The sequence below is a fragment of the Hypoxylon trugodes genome (assembly GCF_022578975.1).
Source record: "Hypoxylon trugodes strain CBS 135444 unplaced genomic scaffold F4822scaffold_12, whole genome shotgun sequence".
Classification (NCBI taxonomy): domain Eukaryota; kingdom Fungi; phylum Ascomycota; class Sordariomycetes; order Xylariales; family Hypoxylaceae; genus Hypoxylon; species Hypoxylon trugodes.
Genome location: NW_026250027.1, coordinates 149,283 through 174,726, shown reverse-complemented (window position 1 = coordinate 174,726; position 25,444 = coordinate 149,283). Strand labels below are relative to the sequence as shown.

Here is a 25,444-nt window from a genome sequence, read left to right as displayed (position 1 = left end):
ATCTGATTTGGGCGCTGGTATCAACGGACACAATCATCAATGGACCTGTCTCTACCTGACATATGGATTTGCATGGCCAAGGATAGGAAAAAAAAAACACTTTACATAGAGAGCATACTGCATTAGAAAGGGGCAGGTTTATTATAGCATCGACTGGCGGCGTAGCATATATGCATTCGAAGCATTCAATCCATCAACCGTTGAATGTTGTTCAACTATGGAGTGAAAGGGCGTCTTTTTTCTATTTATTCTGGGGTCAGCAGAAACTTTTGATAATTTGCTCCGGATTAAGATCATTAAATACAATGAGTTGAATTTATAGTGGCTTCTTCATGTGATATTTTCTATTGTGGAATAAATTAGTCGAAGATTCACATGGTTAACCGTGCCATTACTGCCTTAATATCGTGATTAATTCATCTTGACAGTGCCCCAAGAGGGATCGTAAATGTCGTCATATTGCTCATCATGGAGGTATCTAGCCCTATTTCCTTAAGAAACTTGATCTCACTCTTGCTAGCTCGTCCGTATGATAATCGCAACCGATGCGCGCAAATGCAGAGACCGCATGATAATGCTTTCCCTCCCCAGAACCAGCCGGTCTCCAACACAATAGTGCCATCTCATTAAGCATAGCTGCGTTGTCGCCCTGTATCATTAATTCCATCCCCATAAACCTATTTCTCATCGCCTAGCCGCTCCGAAAGAAACGAGTAAGTTGGTCAACTTATCCGTCCATCCATCTACGAGCACAGACCGTCAAAGCCGTTGATAGCATCGCATGTACCATATCCATATCCATCTATTTCTTCCCCAGCGCATACCTCGTAACATACGACCGAGCATTCTTCTCAAACTCCCTCGGATTCGTACGGAACTCATCCGCAATCCTCGGTTCCAGCGGATCATCCGGATTCGGTTCAATAAGCAACTGTCGCACGGCATCCAACACCGCAGAGACGCGACTCGCCGGCTTCCAGTTCTCGGGTTTGAGCATGGCGAGACAGATATTACCCGCGCTGTCGTTGGTTACGTTGGGGTGGTAGATGCGCGTTGTGAATGTTACTAGGGGTGCTTTGAAGGGGTAGTCCGGCGGGAGAAGGATGGAGAGTTGGAATATCCCGCCTGCGTATACGGTGCCTGGGGGACCGGTTAGGGTGGCGGTCCAGAGGTGGAGGTCGGTTTCGGAGGGGAGGGTTATGGTCATGCCCTGAGGGGGGTTGTTTGTGCAGTCTTGGAATTCCTGTAGGTTAGTTAGTAAGTTAGCCTATGCCTTGGAGGAGATGCGATGGTGGGTTGGGCAAGGCAGGGATGGAAAAGCGTACCTTGATAATGCGCTTCTGTGAGGACGACATCGTGACTGATTTATTAGGTAGATATTCGTATCGTGGTTTGCTGTGTGGTTATCGGAATTATGGTTGTGGTTGATGATGATGATGATGATGACTGCTAGAAGTTGGAGAACTTTAAGAGTAAGCAAGATTTATAGACCTGTCTAGATGAAACGTGCCTGAAAGGCAAACACAAAGAATAAGGAAAGAAGGAAGGAAGGAAGGAAGAATAAGGCACCAGCTAGAACGTTAGTTAATTGGTTTGTCCGTCAAGGTTTCCTAATGGTGAGGCAGTCGCTATCAGTTCAGGTTGGGTGTCTAGGTATAAAGTAAGAGCAATGATATCATCCTTGAATACCCGTAAGTACGGCTCAGGCAGCTGCGGTCCCTGGTCCTTTGAGTCTTTAAGCTCCTGTAAGTAAAGCGGGGCAGCTGAAAGGGAATGCCCCTCATTTAGTCAGACAGGGGTATCTACAGTACGTATCACCCCTACTTGACTATACCCGGTACCTAGGTAGTTCCTCAACAGTCATAGATAAAGGAGTAAATTTTCAGATATAACATGTTATAGGTCACTATATCACTATAAAACTTCACACAATACCAAATTTAAGTAGAAGAGGTTGATATATAGAGAGGAGTTATATAAGGAGTAGAGATAATAAACCTGATACACCAGTCTACGCCTCATATTATTTGCGTATTACTTTTTAATCGAGATCACAGATTAAGCCAAGGATCTTCGAACAGCTGTCTTCCTGTCTTCAGGGCGCCATTGCAGCATTCCTCGCGCAAATTCCAAGAATGCCTGCTTTTCTTTTCCTTCTAGGTATTGTACCGACTTCTCAAGGCTCGCATCCTGGGGCACTTCTATAGCTGCTTGCCATTTTCCTAACATTGGTTAGATATCAAATCGTGCAGGTAACTTAGAAGCTTGTCATACCGTCGCTTGTAAAGAATTCCGAACTCCGTGCACCTCTCTGAACTAGGTCAGCCGGCGGGGGACCCAACAGACTTACTACTTCAGCGAGATGTGCGCGAGTAGTATAATCCTTTCTTTCAGGGTCTTTCCCGTAAAATAGATGTCTGCCTTCGTAGAGATCCCAAATCTGTAAAGACACAGCAAGTGTAAGTACGGATAATATTCATGAATGGGATTGGAAGGAGGGCAAGACAACTAACCACGACTCCGACATTCCATATATCGATTGGATAGCTCCAGTCTACCTTTAGCATAACCTCTGGAGACCTGTATACGTTGGGCTGAGCATCGTGATTCCGTTTCTCATCTCCTGAAATAGCAGAACCAAAATCACTCAGTATAACATCACCAAATCTCTTAGGCAAATCGAAATAGCGGGATAAATAGATCGTGTTCTCTCCTACAATCTTGCGTGGCGTAGGCGTCTCCAACTCGGCCTTTGTAAAAGCTTCTAGGACACCATCGTCCTCGATTGCAAGGAAGATATTGTCGGCTTTGATGTCTTCAGATGTAAAAAAGATGCGTTAGGTTATCTCAGCGGGAGGGGTATGGGTATTATAATACCTACCTGTGTGAACGATCTTGCATTCAGTATGTAGAAAGTCAAGCGCCAGGAAGAGCTGCTTAAGGTTCACCTTGAGAAGATCGTCATCAAAACGATTGGCGGGATTTCGAAGTACAATATCTCCCCAACTATCCCACAGAGGCTCTCGTACAAGGCAGTGGTGGTCACCACCAGGGCGTGGTAGTATGAAAGTATCCAAAGCCGTTGTAACGCGACGGCTCCCCGCGCTTAGACGCTCGTACATCCGGAATTCATCCTCATGTCTTGTTCCTCTCGCATATACTTTTAGAGCGACATGGCTGTGTTCTCTGAGATCATTTGTCAATAGAATACTTAAACTTATGGGATGAATACCCCCTGAAGATTTTGAGCAAGCCACACAGTGGAGGTACTTCCAAATCCAAGCTTTCCTACAACTTGATACTTGGACGCATATACATCGCCGATTTTTACGGGGTAAAAGTATCCTTTTTGGAATTTGTCGAAATGTTCTTCTTCCACCACATATGAATCGTCGATTACGTCGAAACCCGTTGTTGGGAACCGTAACGGAGTTAGGGGTGCGCGGCGGAAAGCATTACGAGCCCACCGTAAGAGGGCCGCCATAGGTATAATCCAAAACGCGAAGTAGCATAAGAAAATGATTTAGATGGTAAACATGCCTGCAGTCCTTTTTAGAAAAGTACCTACCTAGCTGCCTAGGTAGGTAGCAAACATGAATTTGAACCACTAAATTGGTCGACCCGCCTCTTACCGAACTGTCAGGTTCAACTAAGCGCCATGTGTACCGTCCCTGCCATTGCCCTGTGGTGGCCTGTGTCATATCAAACTTTTGAGAAACTCTGGTCTGTGTAAATTAAGTTCGTTGCGGTTCGCCTCTGCTCGGACTTGTCTGGGAAGAGGCTGGTCCCCACGATGCAAAAATTAGGGCTCAATACCTACCTGGGTAGGTACTTATATTCTTGGTTACTACTACCCGTATATTATATAGGCCGACTTTTATAAATTTATATTTCTCAATACGACTTATAGATGTCCTAGGTACATATGTACATTGGAACTAAATCAGTGTTATTGTTACTCGTTCTTCATCCGGTCTCGAGCCCATATATTCCACCAGCCGTTCACGCCCCAACATCTTAAGCCAGCAAGCGATGCGCCTATAATACCCCGGCCTTCCTTCACATGGTTTCACAATTATGCCTTCCACTGTGTCGCTGATTCTAATTGGTATCGCGAACGCATGATCCCAATATTTGGTGCATGCTTTACTATCCTCAGTCACAGTCAACTCAACCTCCTCCTTCCCCGCTGTTATATAAAACTCGGCGTACCCTTCGTTGGTTTCTTTGAGAGGTCTCGTTTGATAGAGGTAACATCGTAGCTCTATGGGTGATTCCAGGGTAGGTTCATTTGTGCCGTTAATCGTATGCCCATCGTACATGCTGAGTACGTCTATCATCGAAGCGTATTCAGATTCCCAACCAATTCCGAAAACCCGGAAGGAAATCTCCGCATCGGAACTAGCCCAGCTCCATGAAGGGCCAGTTTTATACGATGATTCATCTATGGACTTCCCGCTTACTGGCCTCCATAGAAGATGAGATAATAGTTGAGAACGCCACATGCCTGCGACATATTCGTCGGTGCCTTCTAGTGTATCCCAAATTCGGGACGAAATCGCAGAGATTGCCACGAGCTTATCAGTTTTAACTGATAATGCACACTTTGAATAATGTTCTACTATGTTCGTCCAGTCTTGGTAAATATGACGCCTCATATGTGCAACCAACTCATCCCGAGTAGCTCTTTCAAGACTTGCATATATCTCCTCGATGCGGGACATATCCTCCACCGCGTACTCGCCGTAATGAATATCTCGATGTGTATGCTTGTAGCAAAAACGGCAATTTGGCGACTCGTTATGTCTTGCTTCGGAAGACCCTAATCTGCTCAACTCCAGAAACGTGGGGCTTAAGCTTGGAGGCTTCACGGTAAAATCCTGGTATTGCGGCATGAACTCGACCTCAAAGTCGAGTATGAAAGGGTAGGTTTCGCACTTAGAAGTCTCGGGACATTCCCAGAAGAGCTGTTGACGTCCACAGTGGATTTGTCGTGGTGCTAATAGACGTTCTTGTTGGACCCAAGCTCGCTTGTTCAGTGGTGCTTCTTCAACGTCGCTATTCCACATATCATTATCCAAGAAGAGATATTTCTCTTTGCCTTCTTTTGTATCTAGTGTTATTTCCAAGGGTGAAACTAGTCTGGGATCTCGAGGGTGAAAGCAGCCTTCGCTCGGCCCCCTAGATGCCGTTGCGGCAATATTGCATCTCGAATAGCGGTACACGTCGGCCATGGTCACGCTTTCTCGTTCCCAGTCTTCCTTAGAATGTTGAATAATACACAATGAATCAATCCAGAGGTATTCGCTGCGAAGGAAGCGACATAGGCGGATAGCATCCTGAAACGTCTTGGGAAGGTCTCTAAACGAGATGCCGTTCTTTATTCGATGTTCATATGTCTCCATCGTAAGCTTCGGGATTTTGTTAGGATCTCCCCAACAGTGGCTGAGCGTCATGTACGACCCTTTAGGCTTTTTTATCCGCGTTTCGTGGAGTTCGACATCGATAAGGCTAGAATTGTTATCGCCGAGAGTGTCGTCGCTGAGATTCCCTACGTATAGGAGCCTCGTCGGCCACCACTCGCCGCTAGGGCAAAGTTTTCTGCAGTCTTTGTGATTTTTAATGCAAATTTCTATCCACGAGCGACATAATTCCCACGCCTGGAGACTGTCTGTTGAATTTGGCGGCGAATAATGTTGCTCGCGATATCCTACTAATTCCTTGCGTACCTTCTCTCGCCCTATTTAGTGATACGTCAGTGATGCATGCCATCAGTCACTTTGTCTGGACTGTTTGTATAAGCCGGCATTAGGTAGTAATGACCTACGTGATGAACCTGGATAAGCCAAATGATTGTGCGGAGCTCCCGCTATTATATGAAACGTCCCTCCCCATTGAACAAGTGCTGATCGCTCTTCGAAAGAATATAACTCAAGCAAGATCACGGAGTGGCGCTGTCGGGAAACTTCAATCATACGTCTCCCCCAAAGCTCACCAAAGTCGTTGCGCTGCCATTTATCATAATAAATGAGGCAAATACGGCAGCCGGATTCGGCCGCATCGCGCAGACTGCATACCGTGGGGTGATAGTCGCACTTCAGTTGCTCTGCTTCCTGCGATTCTAAAAGAGAGAAAATCTTCTGGCAGTAGTCGCATAGTAATGGCCCAAACCGCGTTGTAGAGCCGCTTATTTCTTGGTGACTTGGAACTAATTCAGACGCCATGAGAACAGGACGCCGCTGACGCTTACTACTAGGAAGTTCAATAAGTATAATCGAGAAGGATATGGTTATTATAAGCTATGCCATTATTTTCTTCTTTTTTCTTCTTCGTTCTCTTCTTCTTTTCTTTCTTTTTCCTGTTCTTCTTCTTTCTCTTTCTCTTTTTCTTTTTCTTTTTCTTGTTCTTAGAAATATGGGATATATAATTATATACATCTTACCCGTCAGCAAGCACTCTAGTCCAGTCGAACTTCCTCCAGCGTTTTCGAAACCCCTCAGTCCTCCTATCAGACTTGTGCCACCGGCCTTGCTTTTTGATCACGTCCGGCTCCACATCTAACATACCACCCAAAATCTCCCTCGCGAATAAGTCTCCCCTAGGCCATCGATTAGAATCTTCTACTACGTGACCTAGACCTCCATCTAAGGTGAACCACGCATGGAAATAAGGCATTTCTTTAGCAATTGACCTTCTAAACGCCAGTTTGCCTAACCCCTCACGGGCCCGAGCGCCAGTGTCGATTATTTTCTTGTGTTGCGTCCATTCTTCGTCAGCAGTGAGCATTGCCTCCTTGAAAAATGCTGGGGCTGTGTCGCCCTGGTCGTATGGAATGGGCACGGCCTGCATAGTTGCATGCATGTGTCGGTGAGGAGTTGCTGCATTTTCATAGAACACTACTTCCCGGCCTTGCTCATGGTACATTCGTGTTAAACACTTCATGAAATTGCGAATTTCCTCCCATTCGTCATCGTCGCATTCTAATAGGTTGGTTCGGTGCTGAATAGGAACGATTACAGCGCCGCCTTCACTCAATTCGGGCTCTGTAGGTAGTGTTAAGTAGACCCGCGTTGCCAATGAGATTATTGGGGCTATTGGTGGCTGATCCCGGTCTTCGTGGTGGCAGAGCTGACAATTATCTAAGATCTTATTGATCTTTTGAAATTCGCCGACGGCTTGGTTCTTTAGATTGATTTCGGACCTTTGCACGCGCCTCGCTAATTTGTCGGCGTTTTCGTCCATGTATTCGAGATCATCGTCAAATTTCGCATCTTTAGCTATGCGCTCAGCTAGACGCAAGCCATCTCCTCCAGCCTGGCCCCGCGTTCGTCGCTCTTCTCGGATCATGTCTTCGATCGTCATATCATCATTCTGCTCGACATTTCCCCTTTCGCGACCGCGCTTTGTCTCGACGGCTTTAGCTTCACCACGCGTTCCTGCTAACATACGATTCTCCATGACGTTAAGAACAACTGCTTCGGGGTCTTTCGATGCAAAAGCTGCAGCAGCTTGGTTGTATTCCGCTTCCAATTTGGCAGCATCCGGTGCTTTCCTCAGTTTTGCCTTCATCATCTGAGCTTTCAACCGGTTTAGCGTTGTCTGGTCGATTTGCGTTGCCACATGAGCTGTTGCATCATCAGGGATGACAGTGCCTTGGTCTAGATTTGTCGGCTCTGGTGAAGCTAGTCGCTTTTCGTGCACACCTTGGTTCAATTTTCTCTCCTGAAATAATTCGCCGCTGGGTTTCTCCTTACCAACGTAGCCGTCACCGTAGACTTTACGTCGGTCCATCTCGACCTTCTCTTCACGCGCATCATCAAAGTCTCGTAGACTGCCATATCGCTCTAATGCTACCTCATCCAGGGATCTCCCAGTCTGTTCGGTTGTGTTGTAAACCCCATTTAACTTGGTCATTCTCCATTTTGAACCACCGTCGCCAAAAGTGTAGTCAACTTCGTGTTGGGCTGGTAGTTCGATGTCATCGAGGGATTTTCCACTATTTAGCTCCTGTAGTTGTGCTGCATTGATTTCTCGTTTGTGAATTTCTCTCTGCGGCGCTTGGCTAGGTGGCGGCGGTGGCTTGGATTGCTTAGAACCTTTTTGCGTGTAATCGATATCTAGGGCGGATGGTGCAGTCATCCACGAGTCTCGGACCAAGTTCGAAGTAGCCTTAGTTGGTTTTGTGAAGTCTTCCGCAACTAGCTCTTCATCAGGTAATGGTAGATCTTCCTTCGCATCTGAAGTCTTTACATGTCGGTCTCGTTTATCGGAATCGCTTCGATCATCTCTATGGCGTTCGCGCCTGCGATGGCGGTCATCGTCTTTGGAGTGACGCGATCGTTTATGTCGGTGTCCATCTTCGTCGTCGCCTTCGCGGTGGTCATGCGACCTACGATGCCCATGGTGGTGACTATCGCGGTCGCGATCGCGTTCTGTTGATCGATCTCGTCGGTGATGGTGTCTATGCTTTCGATGTTTCTTCTCATCTGCGCGTTCCCTTTCAGTTTTCTCTGCAGCAAGAGTTTTTTCAAACTCGTCGAGGCCGTCCATCCTGAGATGATTATATGGTGGTGAATGACGCAAGAAAAGATTCCAAGTTGATATGACGACAAGCTCGAATGATAATCGAAGAACTGATTAAATAAATATTTTTTATAGAAATGTGAAGCTGGTAGAAATCGGTTTATCGCTCTTATGCAGATATAGTGGGTTGATATCGGGTTCTGAGTTTGATAGTTCTTACCCGGCCCAATAATAGTTTAAAACTGGTGTACCTTATTTCCTATCCAATCAATGTAGGAAGGCACTAAGCGGATTGAAAAAGCAATCGAATAAAAGTTAAAAAGGTGTTCACCTGGGAAATCGAACCATTACCTTGTACAAGCAGTGCTAGTGATGAGTCAGCCAGATTTTAGCGAGGTTGGTCAAACAATTTTAGTGCATTAAAGCGATGACTACAACAGCTCGACCATACGGTCCGACCATTCTAGTTTTCCCTCCCCCACTAACTTCTCCGACCCACAAAAAGAATCATCCCTCTCTTTTTTTCATTGATTACATCCCCGGCCCTCCTCCATTCATCATCCACTTACAAGCCAATCTCACCAACGAGTCTCATCCAGCCAGTATATTGGTTTGATAGGGGGATACCAATAATTGTATTCAATTTTGCATTGCATTGAGATTGCCTACTCGCCGACAGTTTTATTTTCTCTATTTGACTCACCTAGTGGCTTCCCCATTAGGGGTCGCGTCGCTGGACGAGCTTCGCGATATTCATTTGATTGGCATCACTTTTCTGTAAACCACTTACACCCACACTTACACACCTACCTACTCTTTACTACTTCTACGCTCGCCTATGTACTCACACCTTCAATCTTCGTCTTAGATACACCCTTGTACCATATTACTTTCATAATATCGCAATCATGTCTTCATTTCTAAAACCCATGAAGAGAAAGGGAGCAGTTCAATTTAGACCAAGAGGAACTGCTCCTAATGATCGCATCAAAGAAGTGTTGAATCGGGGTCGTATGGAAGAAGCGAGGGCGAGTCCTGTCTCTACAACACCCACGCCGGCGAATCCACCCACTTCGGATAGAACCCCCTGTCCAAACCCTCGCTGTCCTAATCCCTCCGCACCGATTACCGATGGCTTTTGTTCTGCTTGTGGTCGTGAAATCGATTCATCCAACATTGTTGCCGAGGTTCAATTCGGCGAAACTTCATCCGGTGCTGCCGTTGTCCATGGAAGCTTCGTTGGAGCAGATCAGGGGACTGTCACTAGAAACTTAGGGTCGCAATACCGACGTTTAGGTGGTGGGCTTAGTGATGCTCGAGAGAAGACTATCCGTGAAGGTACGTTGAATTCTAAATAAAGCGATATATAACCAATGATTTAAATAACTAATTCTTGTATAGCTAGAAATATGATGATCGGCTTTGCTCATCAGCTCAAGGAAATACCTCCAAATGCCGTCGACGCCGGCATCCAGATCTTCAAACTTGTTATGGAAGAGAACTGGCTTCAGGGGCGAGGCATGGATAAGGTTGCTCCTGTGTGCCTTTACACAGCTTGTCGTAGAGAAGACAGATGCAAAGTTATGCTCATCGACTTCGCCGAGCTTGTTCATGTAAGTAGTATACACTATGTTTTCTCATTCCCCTTACTTTTCTAACTCACATCCAGGTGAATGTTTATGAGCTTGGTCACATTTTCAAGGATCTGAATAGCATCTACTCCTTTCAAAACAACAATGTCAGGACGATAATTCCGGAAGATCTTATCTACCGCTTCTGCTCAAAGCTTGATTTCGGTGACTTCACAAACAAGGTTGCAGCCGACGCAACAAGGCTTTGCCAAAGAATGGGTAGAGATTGGATGGTTATGGGCCGTCGACCTTCTGGAATTTGTGGAGCCTGCATTCTCATGGCTGCGCGAATGTGGAATTTCCGTCGTACCGTCCGAGAAGTTGTTTACGTCGTCAAAGTCACGACTCATACGATTGAACAACGTCTAGATGAGTTTAAAGTGACTGAGAGTAGTGAGTTGTCAATCGAGGATTTCTTAAATCAAGAATTCCTAGAATCTCGTCATGACCCCCCTGCGTTCTATAAGGCGACCCAAGAATGGCAGGAGAAGATGGAAAAGGAGGGAAAGATTAAGAAACGAAAGCGCGACATCCAAGATATTGATGGTGATGAAATCGGATCGGGCTCGGATGCTGGGACACCAGCACCGAATGGTTCCACTGCAACACCTCGAGCTTCATCCACATCGTCTGATATGCCGCCACCTCCAGCTCCTCGACCCCCTCCTGATGTTTCGAGACTGCGCCAAGTCTCTGAGTATTTACCAAGGTCCTTTGACAGCACCGAAGGAAGAGAACTAGTCGCCCCGTTCGACCCTGACAGAATGCCAAAGCCAGCTCGTCGAAAGGGTATTGCTGCTAGAGATATTGCTACGTGTCTGAATGCTGAAAACCCGGATGCCGACGAGGCAATGGATGAACTAGCTGCGGAGTACGGTTCTTCTGAGGCTCAACCTGATAATGATCAAGATGTAGAGGAAGAGGAAACAGCCCAACCCGAAACCAAACGACGTGGTCGCAAAGGATCGGCTCAGCCACAACTCACTTTTAACGAAGAGTGGGAACGAGATGAGACCGAACTAGAGGAACAGATTAACGAAGTAATAAACGACCCACATAGTGATGAGCATAGAAAAGCTTTAGCTACAGCTGCGCATGTTGCTCACATCAAAGGCGAGTGGGCACGGTCTTTGCTTCCACAAAGGAAGCTAAAAACGGATGAGATCATTGGTGAGGATGAATTTGCCGATGACCCGGAGGTCCAATTCTGCCTACTCTCGCCATCGGAAGTAAAAATAAAGGAGAGCATATGGATCAACAAAAATAAGGATTGGTTACGCAAGAAACAGGAGAAAGACTATCGGAAGCAGATGGAGGAACTTGGACCTCCGAAGAAGAAGCGCACTCGCGTAAAGAAACCACGAATCGGCGAGGGTCAAACCACGCCAGCTTCTACTCCGGCCGAGGCAGCGAAAGAAGCTATGAGGAAGCGAAGCACTTACTCAAAGCGAATTAACTACGATGCTATTGATGACATATTTGGCAAGGACGAAACTCGCGGTCCTGGCTCCGTGGCATCTCATAATAACAGTGAGGCTGTCAGTCGCGCCGGCAGTGTGGTCAACGCGAACGGTGACAACGAAGCGGAGAACGAAGAGGTTGTGGAAGGAGAAAACGAGGAGGTGGGAGACGAGCAACCGGTGGAGGTGTACGATGAGTATTACGAGGATCAAGAGCAGACGGTTTACGATGAGACAGGATACGACGACGATAACTACGGCGGTGATGACTATGGTGAGGAGGAGTACTATTAGTTAAGTACGATCCTCGTCGCTGATTGCTGAGTTGGTAGATCTGCGCATACCCGCCTGAGTACCCTAGGTGGATAGCGTATTGATCAATGATGGCTTGCCTTACTTGATGTACATTTATTTCACATACAAGACAGCCTCTGAATATGTAGCGATATAAGATCTTGCTAGTTACGACATTTTGCGCTTAGTCGTAATAGTAACTTCTTATAATCAACGTTTTGACTACAGACTTTGGTATGACTAATAGGGTCCTACAAATATGAAATCAACTATGTGAAGAAACAGTCGGCCGGAGGATGTATCATGGGGCGGATAATGGACGCGAGGACCCAAGGTAAACGCCCACTACATGCATTCGACCAACTCAACTGCATTGCACCAAAGCAAATCACAGAGGTGCGAGTGATGCAGAGTATTATAGCTTCGGGGTATCGACAATTCTTTTATATTCACGAAAAGATCCCTTAACACCACAATTGCATGCAATTCCAGACGCCCGACCGCTTTCTTTTTCATTTGTCCTACATTTATAGTAGGCAGATAGATATCTACTCCCTCTGCAACACAACCAATAACCCCATAATCCCCAACATGACCGTCTTCAACCAAGGATGTTCACTCAGCATAATCGTCACATACCCCACAAACGGTACATATGCAACCACACTCCCAATAATATCCTTCCGCTCAAGATAATCCTGGCCCCGCGCGTATAACTCCGTATCATCAGCCGCGTTGTTATCCCCCTTTGTAAGTAAACGCGCGTGCGAGCCGGTGCCGAACTTACGAACGACGCGGTGCACTATGGGGATGTCTTTTCCGGCGACGTTGTATACTACGACTTCGCCGACGTCGGTTTCGGCGAGGATGTTGCGGTTCCAGAGGAAGAGGAGGTCGCCGCGTTGGAAGGCGGGTTCCATGGACCCGGATAGGACGACGACGATGGGGGAGGGGGAGTCGGCGAATACGGATAGGCCTTTCCACATCTGTGTTACGTGTAAGTTAGATTGAGGGTAAAGCATGTGACGACGCTTATAAGTTAGACAAGCACGGGGAGAGAACGTACCATGAACGCGGTGGATAGGATGAGGCCGAAGTTTAGCAGTTGAGCGGCTGCTTGCCGCGGGTTTTGAAGACCTGATAGCATTTTTGGTATTTTATATTTTATGGTATTATGGAATTGGGTATCGTCGCTTATGTTGCTGGCCTCGACAAGTTTGAGGCCAGCTTGAGGAATTGATGGAATTGGTGGAATTGAGCTGTGTAACTATAGGTATAGGATTATGGAAGCTTGGAGCGAAAGTGGCCTTAACTTGCTTGTCATAATTCTTATCGATAAAAGGCACTTGTCAATTCGGTCGGCGGACCGGCGCACAGTTGGGGAATAATTTGGACCAATGAGATGGCATGCTCACACTAGTCTGGCTTGTTTCGGTAGGTATCCCTTGTCGACCCACTTGGTGACAGGAACATGCATGGATTGATGCAGTACCCAGGTACTTGTCCAAGCCGTCGAAGTTGACTTTATATTGAAGGTGCAAGTATATAAGGCCTCTACATGTATGAGGCAACCGTGGGAAACCTGAGGGTAAGGGACATTGTAAGAGATATTCGCAGTTTCCTCTCACGATAGACAAGTCCAATTTATCTCTTTCCTCAGCTGCATGATCTATGTAGCTCGTTACTGCTGCGAGTTGTTACTGTAGAAGGCACAAACTTCCCCTAGAGTAACTTATGTATCAGTCTCTACTTCCAAATCTCGCTTCGAGTTGCACTGTTCTTGATCTCCTAGCTAGCGTGACGACTCGCAGCTTCATGCTACTCCTCCATTCAAGCTTCAATGCTCAACTCTCTTCTACTCTCATGCTTCTTGTCATCTTAAACCTGAGATGTAAAACCTACTACGTATTATCCACCCCCTTCTTTTCGAAATATAATCAACTATATCTATTCCCGAGTCTACATAGCCCCACGTAGCCATCGCTATCATGTCTAACACAACAGACAGAACACCTCTGCTCCCATACTCAGCGCACGCAGAGAGCCACCACAGCCAATCCTCGTCGGATAGTCACGTAAATCCCCCCTCCCGACCCCCCCTGTTGATATATGCCAAGAGTTCGTCTGACCTCGGGCAGCCGATCTATCTTCGAGCATGTCACTCATCATGGCGCGCTATCGACCAGAGATTTCTCTTACTTCTTCGTTTCGTCTTCACCAGTTACCTCTCTGCTGTGTTTGGCGTTGCGCTCAAATACAAGCTCGAGACTGAAGATGAACATACCCGTTGGCGTATCCCATTCCAATTCTCGAGCGTTGCCTTCTTGACACAGTGGGCATGGCATATGCAGACAACCGTAAGCATAGTTTTTATCTGGCACATCAGTAATAACGCTGACACAAGCCTTAAAATAGCTCTGGACGGCGATGCATCTTGCCTTTCCGAAAGCAATTGAGGTTGATCCACGAGAATGTCACGGACACAAAGCTAGGGCATACACCCTTCGCTTTCTATCGCCGCCAAACCGAGCGAATTGTTCTATTCGTCGATACCTCTTCAGCATGTTTTACACAACTGCCCACGTATTCCCCTTTATGAACACATTGTTGTATTGGGGTGTTCTTGTTCCCACTGGGCATGGGGGTTTCAAGGCACCAAAGTTTCCTCATCGTCACGAAACGGCTCTACCGAACGGCAATGTGACCATCGCATACGACCCGAGTAAGTGGTATACAACCGGTTCACCTCTTATATCAATTGGAGTGAGTACTAATAGGAATAGGTAAGGGGTTGTTTGACGAGGATACGATCAAGTCATTCAGCCTTATCAATATGTCGACCATCACGTCGGTCATCGCGCTTATTGAGATTGGCTTCCTCAATAGCATCCGTCGACAAACAGTAAGTGCTCATTTAGCATATTCTGAAGGTGTGTTTGGTTACTGACCGATATTTCAATCAATAGCCGGTTACAGCTCACGCAGTTGGCGTCATGTTTGCCAGTGGCGCATACCTTGCCTGGGCGGGACTTGGCAAAATTGCTACCGGTCACTCCGGGATCTTTTTTCTTGACCCTGAGCTCATGAAGGACGCACCGGAGTCCATCATCGCGGCGTGTATCGCTTTTGTTGCTATGACCCCTGGAGGTAAGGTTTCTTAATCTTTAAAAAGTTCGATATGCTGACGGTACTCAAACAAAATAGTTTTGACGTATATGTACGGGTTGGTAGCGATGCGCGAGACACTTACTGCAGCGCATCATGATTCGTCTCGTTGATCGAGACTCTTTGATACGGAATAGCGACCGGTTCGGCTAATGGTAAATCGGTACGGCTTGTTTTTTGAGGTGTTACCTGCGTTAGACATGAGAATCCAGCAAGGGACGGGCATGGCTGCTGACGGCGAACAAATCGTGGACGCTTTTTGACTCATTGAATATTGACCTAGAGCAAGTAGTTTTATTAATTGTATGATAGCCTATTAGTGGAGTTAAACGTGGGTATCGAGTCTGAATATGGACCTGAATAGTTGGAACAAGCAAGGACAAAATTGACAGGGTCCTATAGAATAACCTCAAATGATGGCGACGTTTCCATAATGCTCTTCTGTTCAAATGGTGAATTCGTGTGAAATAACCTGGGAATAATTATTAGGTAGGGTTCAGCCATTAAAGTACCTGAACACCATTAAAATCCCTGCCTTGTCTTACCCGACTTTTCGGATCATGGGGGTTGCCAACCCCACGCCAAACGAAACATCCTTCTTTTTTCAAAGCTACGAGAGTACCATCATGATCCGATAGGTACTATCATACATATGTATTAAGCGAGGACCAAACATAGTTTCATGATCAAAAGCCAATTTGTCGAAGGTACAAAACTAATGCATCAAAGTCTTGAGCTTCGAGGCTGTGCATTTTAATTGTAACAGTGGGACAAAACCTGAATCTCTCCATCTATCATCATTGGCGCCACCACCGAAGATCCGATGAAATCATACCCAACCATCGTAGCATTTCGTTTGTTTCGTACCATAACTGCGACCGTCTTAGAATAAAATACTACCCTTGATATCCTTTCTACCTAGGTACGCTAAAGATTTATTATTTTCGGATATTTTTATCTAGTTTCCCTAGCTTCGTATCATTATTCCGTGCTGTCAGTCATGGAATGCTTCACATCTATCAATAAAAATATGGCCCCCACGTGGTAAGTTACCCAATCGTACCTTGTTCTTAGCTTCCCAGTCGGTTGGTGTCATTGGAGTCATTGACAAGGACCCCCTTGACCAGCTGGGTCGCATCCATGATGAGGCGGACAGACCAAGACTTGTTCAATAGCGACCTAGGCAGACAGGGGGATGATTCATCCTGTTGTGCTTTGTAGTTACCTGGCTGTTGCCCGACGAAGCTGTCGATTTCAGATGTACTGCAGCTGACGAAGGCTCACAGAGGTAAGAAATCGACCTATGAAGAATCAGGGCTCATATTAATTGCGGCAGTGTGCCATAAACGCAAGCCGATGCGTTGATCTGAGACCTGAATTAGCGAATCAAGATAGAAAAGACAGGGGTCTAGGGTCTTTACCGCTATCATGGATGGTAGCGATGGTAGCGTCAACAGATAGGATAGGAATGGTGGGATAAACCGGCCTGGGGAAGGGGAATCCACACACCCATCTTCATCCATTCCGTCCATCCATTATAACCACCCACCCATCCACTACGTTCTATCCACCCACCTAGCTACCTATACTAAGGCGGCAGGCAGTAGTAGACAGGTAGGGATTATTGCTGGATAGATTGTGAGGCCCTACTGCGTGAGTGAGGCCCTGGAATTAGGCCCCCTGAGGCCTGTAAAGACGGACAGATAGCAACCTGAAGAAGAAGAAGAATATGCGGCTAAAATATTACAACATGGTCACTTTAGAAAATAGTATAAATATCGCCAACACCCCCCTCCAATTCTACCCCCCTTTCCTTTTTGTTCTTCCTCCCCACCACAACCACCAGGGTCGCAAAGCTACCTCCAAGGATATCTCCAGATACGTTCGTTCACTCTCGAATTGACTCTGGAATAGACCGCCCGGACCCCTGTCAATCTTTTTTTTTTGTGCGTCGACTTTTTTCTCATCATTTTCCCCCCATTCTCTAAGTCTATCGAAGGAACCTCTAGAATATACGCTCTTTTCGTCGCTCTCTAGTCAATTATACATATAGAAGAAGGGACAATTTTCGAAATTTCCCTTACCTCATAACATCCCGAGCCGAATAAACGACGAATTATCGTCAATCACGCTGTCTCGATTTCTTTCGCTAATACGTACTATTTCAACCGCCAACATGTTCAAACGCTCGTTCCGGTCCGCGGACCGAGTCGACAAGTCGGCGAGGCTAAAGAAATCCAACAACGGGAACAATACGGTTCGGGATCCTCAGAAGCTGGCGAAACTGCAGCGGTCGCTTGAGGAGATTCTTCCCGCTAAGAAGACCCTTAACTCTCCTATTGTCACTTTGACGGTTGGTAGAGAAGCGCGACTGTTCGCGGCCCACGAGGAGGTTCTATGTCAGTCACCCTATTTCGAAAGGGCCTGTCGGGACCAATACCTTGAGGCGCAGGGCAAGAGGATTTCCCTTCCGGACGAAGAACCCGAGATCTTCTCGGCAATACTCGAGTACCTCTACAAGGGTGACTATTACCCACGCTTGATGCACAACAAGCACCGAAACTCTTGGGAACTCGAGGACGCCGTGAGATCACCCGACCCTTCAGAAAACAACCGAGCTGGCCGCGGAGCCGTCGAGGCCACAATGTATGTCTCCAGCGTGGGCCAGTACCTCCTACGGGATACTGTCGTCTATTGCGCCGCCGATAGGTTCGGACTCGAAGAACTCAAGCGCCTGTCTCTTCGGAAGCAGGGGCTACAGAGCGGCATCGATGTCGGAACGATCCTTCGGTCGGCCCAGTACGCCTACGACAACACGCCGGACACGGACTCACGGCTACGCGCTCATTATCTCGCCCTAATCATCCGATGTCGCAAGACGTTTAAGAGGAGTGGAACCATGCAAGCAGAGATGGAACGGGGCGGCAAACTCTTCTTCGACCTATTCGTGGCCATGTGCAACCATCTCGACGACGTCGTGGAGATGAGCAATGCTCGGACACCAAAGACGATCTAAAGATCTACAACGACAACATAACAAACATGAACCCACTGAATATCTGGTCCCTTGAGGGGTGAAATATACGGCGTTGAACGAAGTGATTTTATTGTTTTGATATGGCGAGGAACGAAACGGAACTGTCATAGGGAAGGGATGATTATTTGCTTTTCCTTGTCTTTGGATTCTTCCCTCAACTCAGTCTCTCCCGGATATTAAGTCATCAGATTGGAACACCATTTGGGAGATAACATCACTCCACTTCTTGTCGAGGTTGGCCGACCAATTTTTTGATGATTTTTATTTTATTTGGGAATGGACACGGGGGTTATGAACGTACACGGTTTGCTTATATCATTTATCCCCTTGACTCTCCTTTTTTCTATCTAATGACCCTCCGAAACATTCACACGCTCAACTTCATTTTCACATACAACACCCTCATGGTTTTTCTGGTCTTATAAACTAGGCGTTTTTGGATTATTTTCTATCGGGCCCTGTTGGTTTTGCTTATTTCGCAGGACGAAGGGGAAGTCTGTAAGGAAAGAAACAACAACATCACCAAACGGTTTAGAAGGCTGGGAAAGGAGGAAAGGTTTGCGGCTACAATGCTTTTTTTTGCGGATTTGTCTTTTTTCACAACACACAGCGTTGCTTTTTTATTTGATTTCCCACCAAGCGAGTTCACGTTACCGGCGCAATATGATACCACCAGATTGTCATCAAATTTGATATTTTGGAAGCAACTCGCGAAAAAAGGAAAGCAAAGCCGAGAGGAGAGACAAATTGGAACACATAACATACGCACCACAGGCTGGGCGCGCCTCTTCGCCGCCGTTATCCATCTTCTATGTTCTTCAAGCGCAAAATCAACGAACGAACAACAACAACAACAACAAAAAAAAGAAACATCCCCCCACCCACAATCCCCTATTCCATACATAAATTATCCTCTGCTTGCGGAGTGAGAAATATTAGGAAGAAAGGGATGGACAAGGTAAATTGGAGAGAGTGAGAGTGAGAGACTGCTGCTGAAGCTGCAATGGTTCTGCTAGTGCTACGATTAAAAAGATGCTGGCATCATGACAATGATTATACTACTGCCCGGTCTTGACGACTGGGCAGCCGGGTAAAAAAAAGAAAAAAGATATAAATCCTGTCCCTAGTGGATGGGTATCACAGCTCTAAAGCCCTCCTGGGTGAGATCAATGAGAGATTCGGCCACCTCAATAATTGTCTTCTTCATGCACTGTGATGCGTGGTATGTTTGCTATCATCAGTGATCTAATTTGCGTATTCGGTATGGGAATATCCATTCTGACTCATTATCGTAAATTGTGGTAGAAGGTAAGATAACAAGATAACAGACCAAACTATAGTAGGTATTTTGACTTCACATAGCTAAACTTACAGTATATATAATGAAGATAGTTTAAACACGGTCCAGTTACATCAGCGCACCCAAGCACCATACCCAGATAGATCCACTAACAATAGGCACTGTCAATCACTAGCTCGTGCTGCCCCACCACCCCGCAGTGGTTGATCAAAGGTGGGATGAACGTTAATATTAGTAAATATTTTTCGACTCAAGCTTTCTAACCTTCACCATCTCTCCTTCATCTCTCTTCACATTTCTCACATCTTTCAAATAACACTCTTCAACGCCTATACCGTCATTATTCCAATCCAAATCCATCCAAGAATCTCAAATACACAATCAAAGACACGATAGAAATGGCGTCGTCCTCTGCGCCCGAGGCCTCGGCTTCGACTTCTACTGCCGCACCCGCAGCCGCGACCTCGAACACACAAGAGCCTGTCGCAATTGTCTGTGTCGGAATGGCGGGTTCAGGGAAGACAACATTCATGCAGCGCATTAACGCGCATCTACATGGGAAGCGCGAGCCTCCCTACGTCATCAACCTCGACCCCGCCGTGCTCAGCGTACCCTTTGAAAGCAATATCGACATCCGAGATTCCGTCAACTACAAAGAGGTTATGAAACAATACAACCTCGGACCCAACGGCGGAATTCTGACCTCGTTGAACCTCTTCTCTACCAAAGTCGATCAAATTCTGCAACTGCTCGAGAAGCGCACTGCTCCTGACCCCGCCAACCCGAGCAAAAAATTAATTAAGAACGTTCTTGTAGATACGCGTAAGTATTCTCTTTCTGAATCACCCATTTACGCATAGCGCAATTACTAACATATTTTTACATAGCTGGACAAATTGAGGTCTTCGTCTGGTCCGCCTCAGGCCAGATTCTCCTTGAGTCGCTCGCCTCCACCTTTCCGACTGTAATTGCCTACATTATCGATACTCCACGCACTGCCTCCACTAGCACCTTTATGAGCAATATGCTTTACGCCTGCTCAATTCTGTACAAGACTAAATTGCCGATGATCCTGGTCTTCAACAAGACCGACGTTAAAGATGCCTCTTTCGCCAAGGAATGGATGACAGACTTTGATGCATTCCAGGCCGCGCTGTCGGGTGACGAGGCTGCTAACGCCTTCGGTGGTGTTGAGGGAGAAGGTGTTGGTTCCGGGTACATGAGCAGCTTGCTCAGCTCTATGAGCATGATGCTGGAGGAATTTTACGCTCACTTGAGCGTCGTTGGTGTTTCGTCTATGACCGGTGCTGGCGTTGACGAATTCTTTGCGGCCGTCGCAGAAAAAGCAGAGGACTTCAAGAAGGATTACCGCCCCGAACTCGAACGAAGACGTGAAGAACGTGAGGGCCAGAAGCGCAAATTGCGCGAAAAGGAACTCGAGAAAATGATGAAGGGGATGTCTATGGGCTCTACTGGGACTAGCGCTATCGACAAGTTACCTCGCGTGGACGATGATGAGGATGACGACATGGTGGATAGTGATGATCGGGATGATGATGACTACGTGGACGTGGACGATGAATACGACCGCGAGGGCCTGCAATCTCGATACGAGGCTGCTATGTCGAATAACGACACAACGATGGAGGATGAGGCCAGTTTTGCGAAGTTCCTCCACCGTCAACGACAGGGCTAAAAAAAAAAAGGCATATCTCGGTATTGGTCATTGTCATATTGGGATCACACCGGTTCACGGAGTTACTGAGGTTATATAAAGGCATGGATTTGGCGTAAATTGATGATACCAATTTTCAGATTTACTAAAAATTCTCTAAACTTAAGTGCTTATGCATTTTGCCGTAATGAACTCCCAAACTCCATTTTCCTAACGTATTGATTGTGATGAGGTTGGCGAGTATAGAAACATCCTGTAGAACTCCTCACATAATGGTGTATGCTAAGACTCTGGGCCACGGCTTGGTATTCCCATCGCAAAATCAGGGCCGACCATCCATCTGCCGTAGTGAATTTGTTCAACTGCCAACCGTCAAAGCTGTCTCCGAACTATTCGCTCGCCTGAACCATCCATCTCTCGTTTCGCTCGCTGATCAATCATCGCGCCTCGAACTGAACCATTCTATACCAGAGTTAGCATCTCTTACTCAACGCGCTCAAAACTACAATTCTCCCCCCTCATAAACCACCAGCATCAAACAAGAGCGAAAAAAAGAAAAACTTACCGCTTCGTCCTCTCCTTATACAAAACGCGACATCCGCACTCCTTGCAACGAATAGGATCGGTGCGTTTTAGCGGGAATTTGGTCCCGCAGTCGCCGCAGATGTAGTGGATGCTGGCGCCGCCCGCGCCGACGCTATTATCGATGTCGAAGGCGCTGGGGCGCGGCGCGTTGCCCGAGGCGCCTTGGGAGGAGGTGGGGATTTGGTAGGTTTCGCGGGGGGTTGAGGAGGACATTTTTCGTTCTTGTTTTGCTCTGCTTGGGTGAAGCGCGGGATGTTGCAGGTGGTTCGGATGGTATGTAGTGTTCCTTAATTGTAGAGTAAACGTGGGATATCTTGTCGCGGTGATGTTTCGCAAGTCGATGTGTAGACAAAGGTGATGTATTGGTGATGGTTAGGATGGATTGCGCTGGAGGACCGATTGACAATCAATAATGAAAAAAAGGCGGTGGAGATGTCGAGGGGCGGCAGAATTTTAGCGCTTACCCAGGTACCTAGAAGGTACGTACTGTGCCGAGGACAATCGCTGAAGATAACGTTATGCGGGGGTGTTACCAACTAAAGTTTAATGTTACACATAAGTTCCGGGGTATTTACAGGGAGCTCTTCAATTGGAAATAATATACGTCAGTTTTAATAAGAAACATCATTTCTCACTTTTAATCTAGATCACTTTCTATCCCCTAAGACTTCATCCCGTTTCTCACCATTAATCGTTTCATCATTGCTTCAATCTTTATCATTCAATTGTAGAATAATATGTATTCATAGCAGCCTGTACCTCTCTTCTATATTCTTACACGCTCTACAGGAAACACCAAAGCTCTTTACTCTCTTCTAGCTACCTAGGCACATATCATACACCCGCAATGGCATCAGACGAAGACTCCAAAATAATCCCACCCTTCGACCCCGGCGCCATTCCCTCCGAAAACGAAACTCAATGTCCCTTCTGCGTAATATCAAATAGCTTCAACCCCTTCGACCCCTCCCACCCACCACCCTCAACATCCCCCTCCATCGACCCAACCAAGCTCTCTCCACCATCCTTCATCATCCTCTCAACACCAACCCTAATTGCCTTCCTCGACATCATGCCCCTATCCCCAGGCCATTTACTCCTATGTCCACGCGCGCACCGCCCCAAACTAACCGACGTGACACCCGACGAAGCGAGTTCCCTCGGCGCATACCTACGCATATTATCAGCAGCGCTGGTCCGCGCGACAGGAGTACCCGATTGGAATGTAGTACAAAATAACGGAGCTGCTGCAGCGCAGGTCGTGGGGCATGTACATTACCATTTGATCCCTCGACCGGAAATACGGGCTTCTGGGCGGTTTCGGGAGAGTTTTACGATGTTTGGACGGGGTGTGAGGGAGGATTTAGATGATGAGGAGGGGGTTGTTTTAGCTGAGAGGTTGAGAGGGTGTGTGGCGGAGGTTATTGAGGAGGAGGGGAGACGGGGGAGGTTGTGAGGGAGTAGGGAATGGATGATAAAAAGTGAAAGAAATATCATAACAGTCGAGTGGCATTACGAAGGTATTTATGGTGGATTTTTACTCATTAAAGATCTATCTGTCTAAATACACACGACAGTGGCACGGCAGACGTCGAGTACCACAGTGCCTGGGTATACAACGCCGTCCCTACCCCGGAATATCAGCAAATTACTCGTCATCGCCGAAGAATACCTTCACAGGCAACCAAGCATCACCACAGACCTTGAAGCGATCCTTAAGGTTGTTTAACTTCTGAATCTCTTCCGGCGTCAACTCCCATCCGTCGATGGCGAAGTTACTCTCGATTCGTTCGGGAGTGATAGACTTGGGAATCACGTCCCAACCTTGTTGGATACCCCATAGGAGCATAACTTGTTGCGGTGTCTTGCCCTTGCTCTCGGCGATTGACTTAAGAGTCTCGTCCTTGTAAAGGGGAGAGTTGGTGCTACCGAGGCAGGAGTAGCCTGTGCAGTGAATGCCCTTCTCCTTGCAGTAGGCGACTAGCTTTGGTGAGGGGTTATTGGGGTGAAGCTCGATTTGGTTGACAGAGGGCTTGATCTAGAATGATGATATGGTTAGCTTTCACACCAATTTCGGTTATAAATGGATTTGGAGCTTACCTTGCACGAAGGGTCGTTTAGCAACTTCTCGAGGTTGGTAATACCGAAGTTGGAAACACCAATGTTTCGAACTTTACCAGTACCGACTAGCTTCTGCATCTCACGCCAGGTATCGATGAAGTTCCAGTCGTCATAGTGCTTCTTGAGATCATCGGGGCGAGTAGAGCTAGGCCAGTGCATTAGATATAGGTCGACGTATTCCAGGCCAAGGTTCTTGAGCGAAGCATCAATACCCTCAGCAACGCGCTTGTGCCAGGGGTTGTCAAGCTTGGTGGTGATCCATAACTGTTCACGGGGAACACCTGCAGCGCGGATACCCTCACCAACTTCGGACTCGTTTCCGTAGGCGAAGGCGGTATCGATGTATCGGTAACCGACCGAAATGGCGTGCTTGACAGCTTTAGCAGTCTCGTTCTTGGGCGACTGCCAGGTACCTAGACCGATAGCGGGGATCTTGTCGCCTGAGGCGAGAGTGAAAGTCTTGCTATTAGGATGTTAGATGATGTCACATGTCATTTCTGCACTCTACAAGACTGGCGTACTTACCTAGTGTTCTTGATTTCTGCCATTGTATCGTCAAGATATGTCCAAGTCAGGAAACGAGAATGATCTGGTAAAGACTGAATATCTATCAGGGACGTCTCTGTCTTAATATTTATATATAAACATGAGTTGACTAGATGCGGGGAGATTGTCCAAGTGGAAATAAGTAAAAGTAATAGTAAAGTAGTATGCTTTTTCTAGTTACTTCTATCTTCCTAGCTTGGTCAAGCTCAAACATAGCGTTTTCTTCTTTTACTTTTAACATCAAAGTATGACGCAGAGGAAACCCACAATACATGTACTTTATATACATACATGTGTGTATGCATATCATGTACATCATGCGTATCATCATCGGCAAGGTACCGATTGTACCTGGTTTTATTACTATACTACCAGACTACATAGCATAGTAACTCGGGTGGGGGGATCTATTTCCCAGCTACTCGGGTAGAAGGGGAAGAAAGTGTTACGCTTTTCGGATTGCGACATCCGCTTGTAATTTTGATATTGTTCGCTTGGTGTACATATATCTCTTTGATGACCAAGCAATTAGCAACATAACATTTTGATATTTGTTAGTCAAGGTACAATCTAAAGACAAGAGCGATTTCATATTTAGAATTTGTCCGTCTTGGTACTTTTGCAAATAGTTTAGGAAAGAATACCTGGAAATAGATATGGAGACAACTTAGTGCCAGCTGTAAAACTTGCCTATTCTGTTCTAAACGCGGACCGATTGGCGAATCATAAGTTTCCACTATCACCACTAATTATAGGCGCGCCAGTGAAATTGAATCTGTGAATACAGTGCAGCATCGTGAGAATTACAGTTAGGAAGAACCCAACTAGTTTCCGAATTAGATGTATCAATAGCATCACTATTCTACTTCGTTAGACAAAAAAATGATTTGAGTATATTCACTAAATAGCGTATTGGGAATGATCCACCCTTGACTAACTTAAATACGTAGTATATATACTGCTCTAGGACCAATTTTATCAAGATACGACGAAGACGAATTTGTCGACTTAGGCACTGGTGGTTTAGTGGTAAAATCCATCGTTGCCATCGATGGGCCCCGCGTTCGATTCGCGGTCAGTGCATTTCTTTTTCACCAATTCAACTCT

At 46.5% G+C, this 25,444-nt stretch overlaps 12 protein-coding genes and 1 non-coding gene across 13 annotated transcripts; 6 read left to right on the top strand and 7 right to left on the bottom strand.

The window, feature by feature from the left end:
- Positions 1–802: 802 nt before the first annotated feature.
- F4822DRAFT_434898 (ubiquitin-conjugating enzyme) lies at positions 803–1,355 on the bottom strand (the record flags this gene model as incomplete). Its single annotated transcript, XM_051462091.1, has 2 exons — positions 803–1,243; positions 1,326–1,355. The coding sequence occupies 2 exons, from the start codon at positions 1,353–1,355 to the stop codon at positions 803–805; spliced, it is 471 nt and encodes a 156-aa protein (XP_051308745.1).
- Positions 1,356–1,939: 584 nt separating this feature from the next.
- Positions 1,940–3,484, bottom strand: F4822DRAFT_440715 (kinase domain protein; the record flags this gene model as incomplete). Its single annotated transcript, XM_051462778.1, has 5 exons — positions 1,940–2,222; positions 2,275–2,440; positions 2,514–2,815; positions 2,882–3,186; positions 3,258–3,484. The coding sequence occupies 5 exons, from the start codon at positions 3,482–3,484 to the stop codon at positions 2,059–2,061; spliced, it is 1,164 nt and encodes a 387-aa protein (XP_051308744.1). The 3' UTR covers positions 1,940–2,058.
- Positions 3,485–3,871: 387 nt separating this feature from the next.
- Positions 3,872–6,331, bottom strand: F4822DRAFT_88319 (heterokaryon incompatibility protein-domain-containing protein). The gene is made up of 2 exons (XM_051464120.1): positions 5,828–6,331; positions 3,872–5,740 (listed from the first exon to the last, which is right to left on the bottom strand). The coding sequence occupies exons 1-2, from the start codon at positions 6,222–6,224 to the stop codon at positions 3,939–3,941; spliced, it is 2,199 nt and encodes a 732-aa protein (XP_051308743.1). The 5' UTR covers positions 6,225–6,331; the 3' UTR covers positions 3,872–3,938.
- F4822DRAFT_88314 (cell cycle control protein cwf19) lies at positions 6,332–8,812 on the bottom strand. The gene has a single exon (XM_051464119.1). It carries the CDS (start codon positions 8,548–8,550, stop codon positions 6,439–6,441), a length of 2,112 nt encoding a protein of 703 aa, XP_051308742.1. The 5' UTR covers positions 8,551–8,812; the 3' UTR covers positions 6,332–6,438.
- A 201-nt stretch (positions 8,813–9,013) lies between these two features.
- F4822DRAFT_421722 (uncharacterized protein) lies at positions 9,014–12,137 on the top strand. The gene is made up of 3 exons (XM_051459823.1): positions 9,014–9,861; positions 9,925–10,136; positions 10,193–12,137. Exons 1-3 carry the CDS (start codon positions 9,432–9,434, stop codon positions 11,906–11,908), a joined length of 2,358 nt encoding a protein of 785 aa, XP_051308741.1. The 5' UTR covers positions 9,014–9,431; the 3' UTR covers positions 11,909–12,137.
- Positions 12,138–12,182: 45 nt separating this feature from the next.
- On the bottom strand, positions 12,183–13,330 carry F4822DRAFT_88301 (microsomal signal peptidase 18 kDa subunit). Its single transcript, XM_051464118.1, has 2 exons — positions 12,975–13,330; positions 12,183–12,894 (listed from the first exon to the last, which is right to left on the bottom strand). Exons 1-2 carry the CDS (start codon positions 13,053–13,055, stop codon positions 12,457–12,459), a joined length of 519 nt encoding a protein of 172 aa, XP_051308740.1. The 5' UTR covers positions 13,056–13,330; the 3' UTR covers positions 12,183–12,456.
- Positions 13,331–13,896: 566 nt separating this feature from the next.
- F4822DRAFT_434893 (uncharacterized protein) lies at positions 13,897–15,186 on the top strand (the record flags this gene model as incomplete). The annotated part of the gene is made up of 6 exons (XM_051462090.1): positions 13,897–13,983; positions 14,047–14,265; positions 14,324–14,630; positions 14,692–14,810; positions 14,875–15,055; positions 15,113–15,186. 6 exons carry the CDS (start codon positions 13,897–13,899, stop codon positions 15,184–15,186), a joined length of 987 nt encoding a protein of 328 aa, XP_051308739.1.
- A 1,926-nt stretch (positions 15,187–17,112) lies between these two features.
- F4822DRAFT_88087 (uncharacterized protein) lies at positions 17,113–18,384 on the top strand. The gene has a single exon (XM_051464116.1). The coding sequence runs from the start codon at positions 17,250–17,252 to the stop codon at positions 18,087–18,089; it is 840 nt and encodes a 279-aa protein (XP_051308738.1). The 5' UTR covers positions 17,113–17,249; the 3' UTR covers positions 18,090–18,384.
- A 1,308-nt stretch (positions 18,385–19,692) lies between these two features.
- Positions 19,693–21,238, top strand: F4822DRAFT_421712 (uncharacterized protein). Its single transcript, XM_051459822.1, has 2 exons — positions 19,693–20,232; positions 20,298–21,238. The coding sequence occupies exons 1-2, from the start codon at positions 19,809–19,811 to the stop codon at positions 21,104–21,106; spliced, it is 1,233 nt and encodes a 410-aa protein (XP_051308737.1). The 5' UTR covers positions 19,693–19,808; the 3' UTR covers positions 21,107–21,238.
- On the bottom strand, positions 21,239–22,195 carry F4822DRAFT_421709 (DNA directed RNA polymerase). The gene is made up of 2 exons (XM_051459821.1): positions 21,651–22,195; positions 21,239–21,547 (listed from the first exon to the last, which is right to left on the bottom strand). The coding sequence occupies exons 1-2, from the start codon at positions 21,881–21,883 to the stop codon at positions 21,523–21,525; spliced, it is 258 nt and encodes an 85-aa protein (XP_051308736.1). The 5' UTR covers positions 21,884–22,195; the 3' UTR covers positions 21,239–21,522.
- Positions 22,196–22,286: 91 nt separating this feature from the next.
- On the top strand, positions 22,287–23,426 carry F4822DRAFT_88009 (HIT-like protein). The gene has a single exon (XM_051464114.1). It carries the CDS (start codon positions 22,518–22,520, stop codon positions 23,124–23,126), a length of 609 nt encoding a protein of 202 aa, XP_051308735.1. The 5' UTR covers positions 22,287–22,517; the 3' UTR covers positions 23,127–23,426.
- F4822DRAFT_88006 (Aldo/keto reductase) lies at positions 23,223–24,461 on the bottom strand. The gene is made up of 3 exons (XM_051464113.1): positions 24,317–24,461; positions 23,771–24,254; positions 23,223–23,708 (listed from the first exon to the last, which is right to left on the bottom strand). The coding sequence occupies exons 1-3, from the start codon at positions 24,337–24,339 to the stop codon at positions 23,319–23,321; spliced, it is 897 nt and encodes a 298-aa protein (XP_051308734.1). The 5' UTR covers positions 24,340–24,461; the 3' UTR covers positions 23,223–23,318.
- Positions 24,462–25,349: 888 nt separating this feature from the next.
- On the top strand, positions 25,350–25,420 carry F4822DRAFT_t126. Its single transcript has one exon. It is a non-coding gene; the product is annotated as a tRNA-Gly (tRNA).
- The last annotated feature ends 24 nt before the right edge of the window (positions 25,421–25,444 follow it).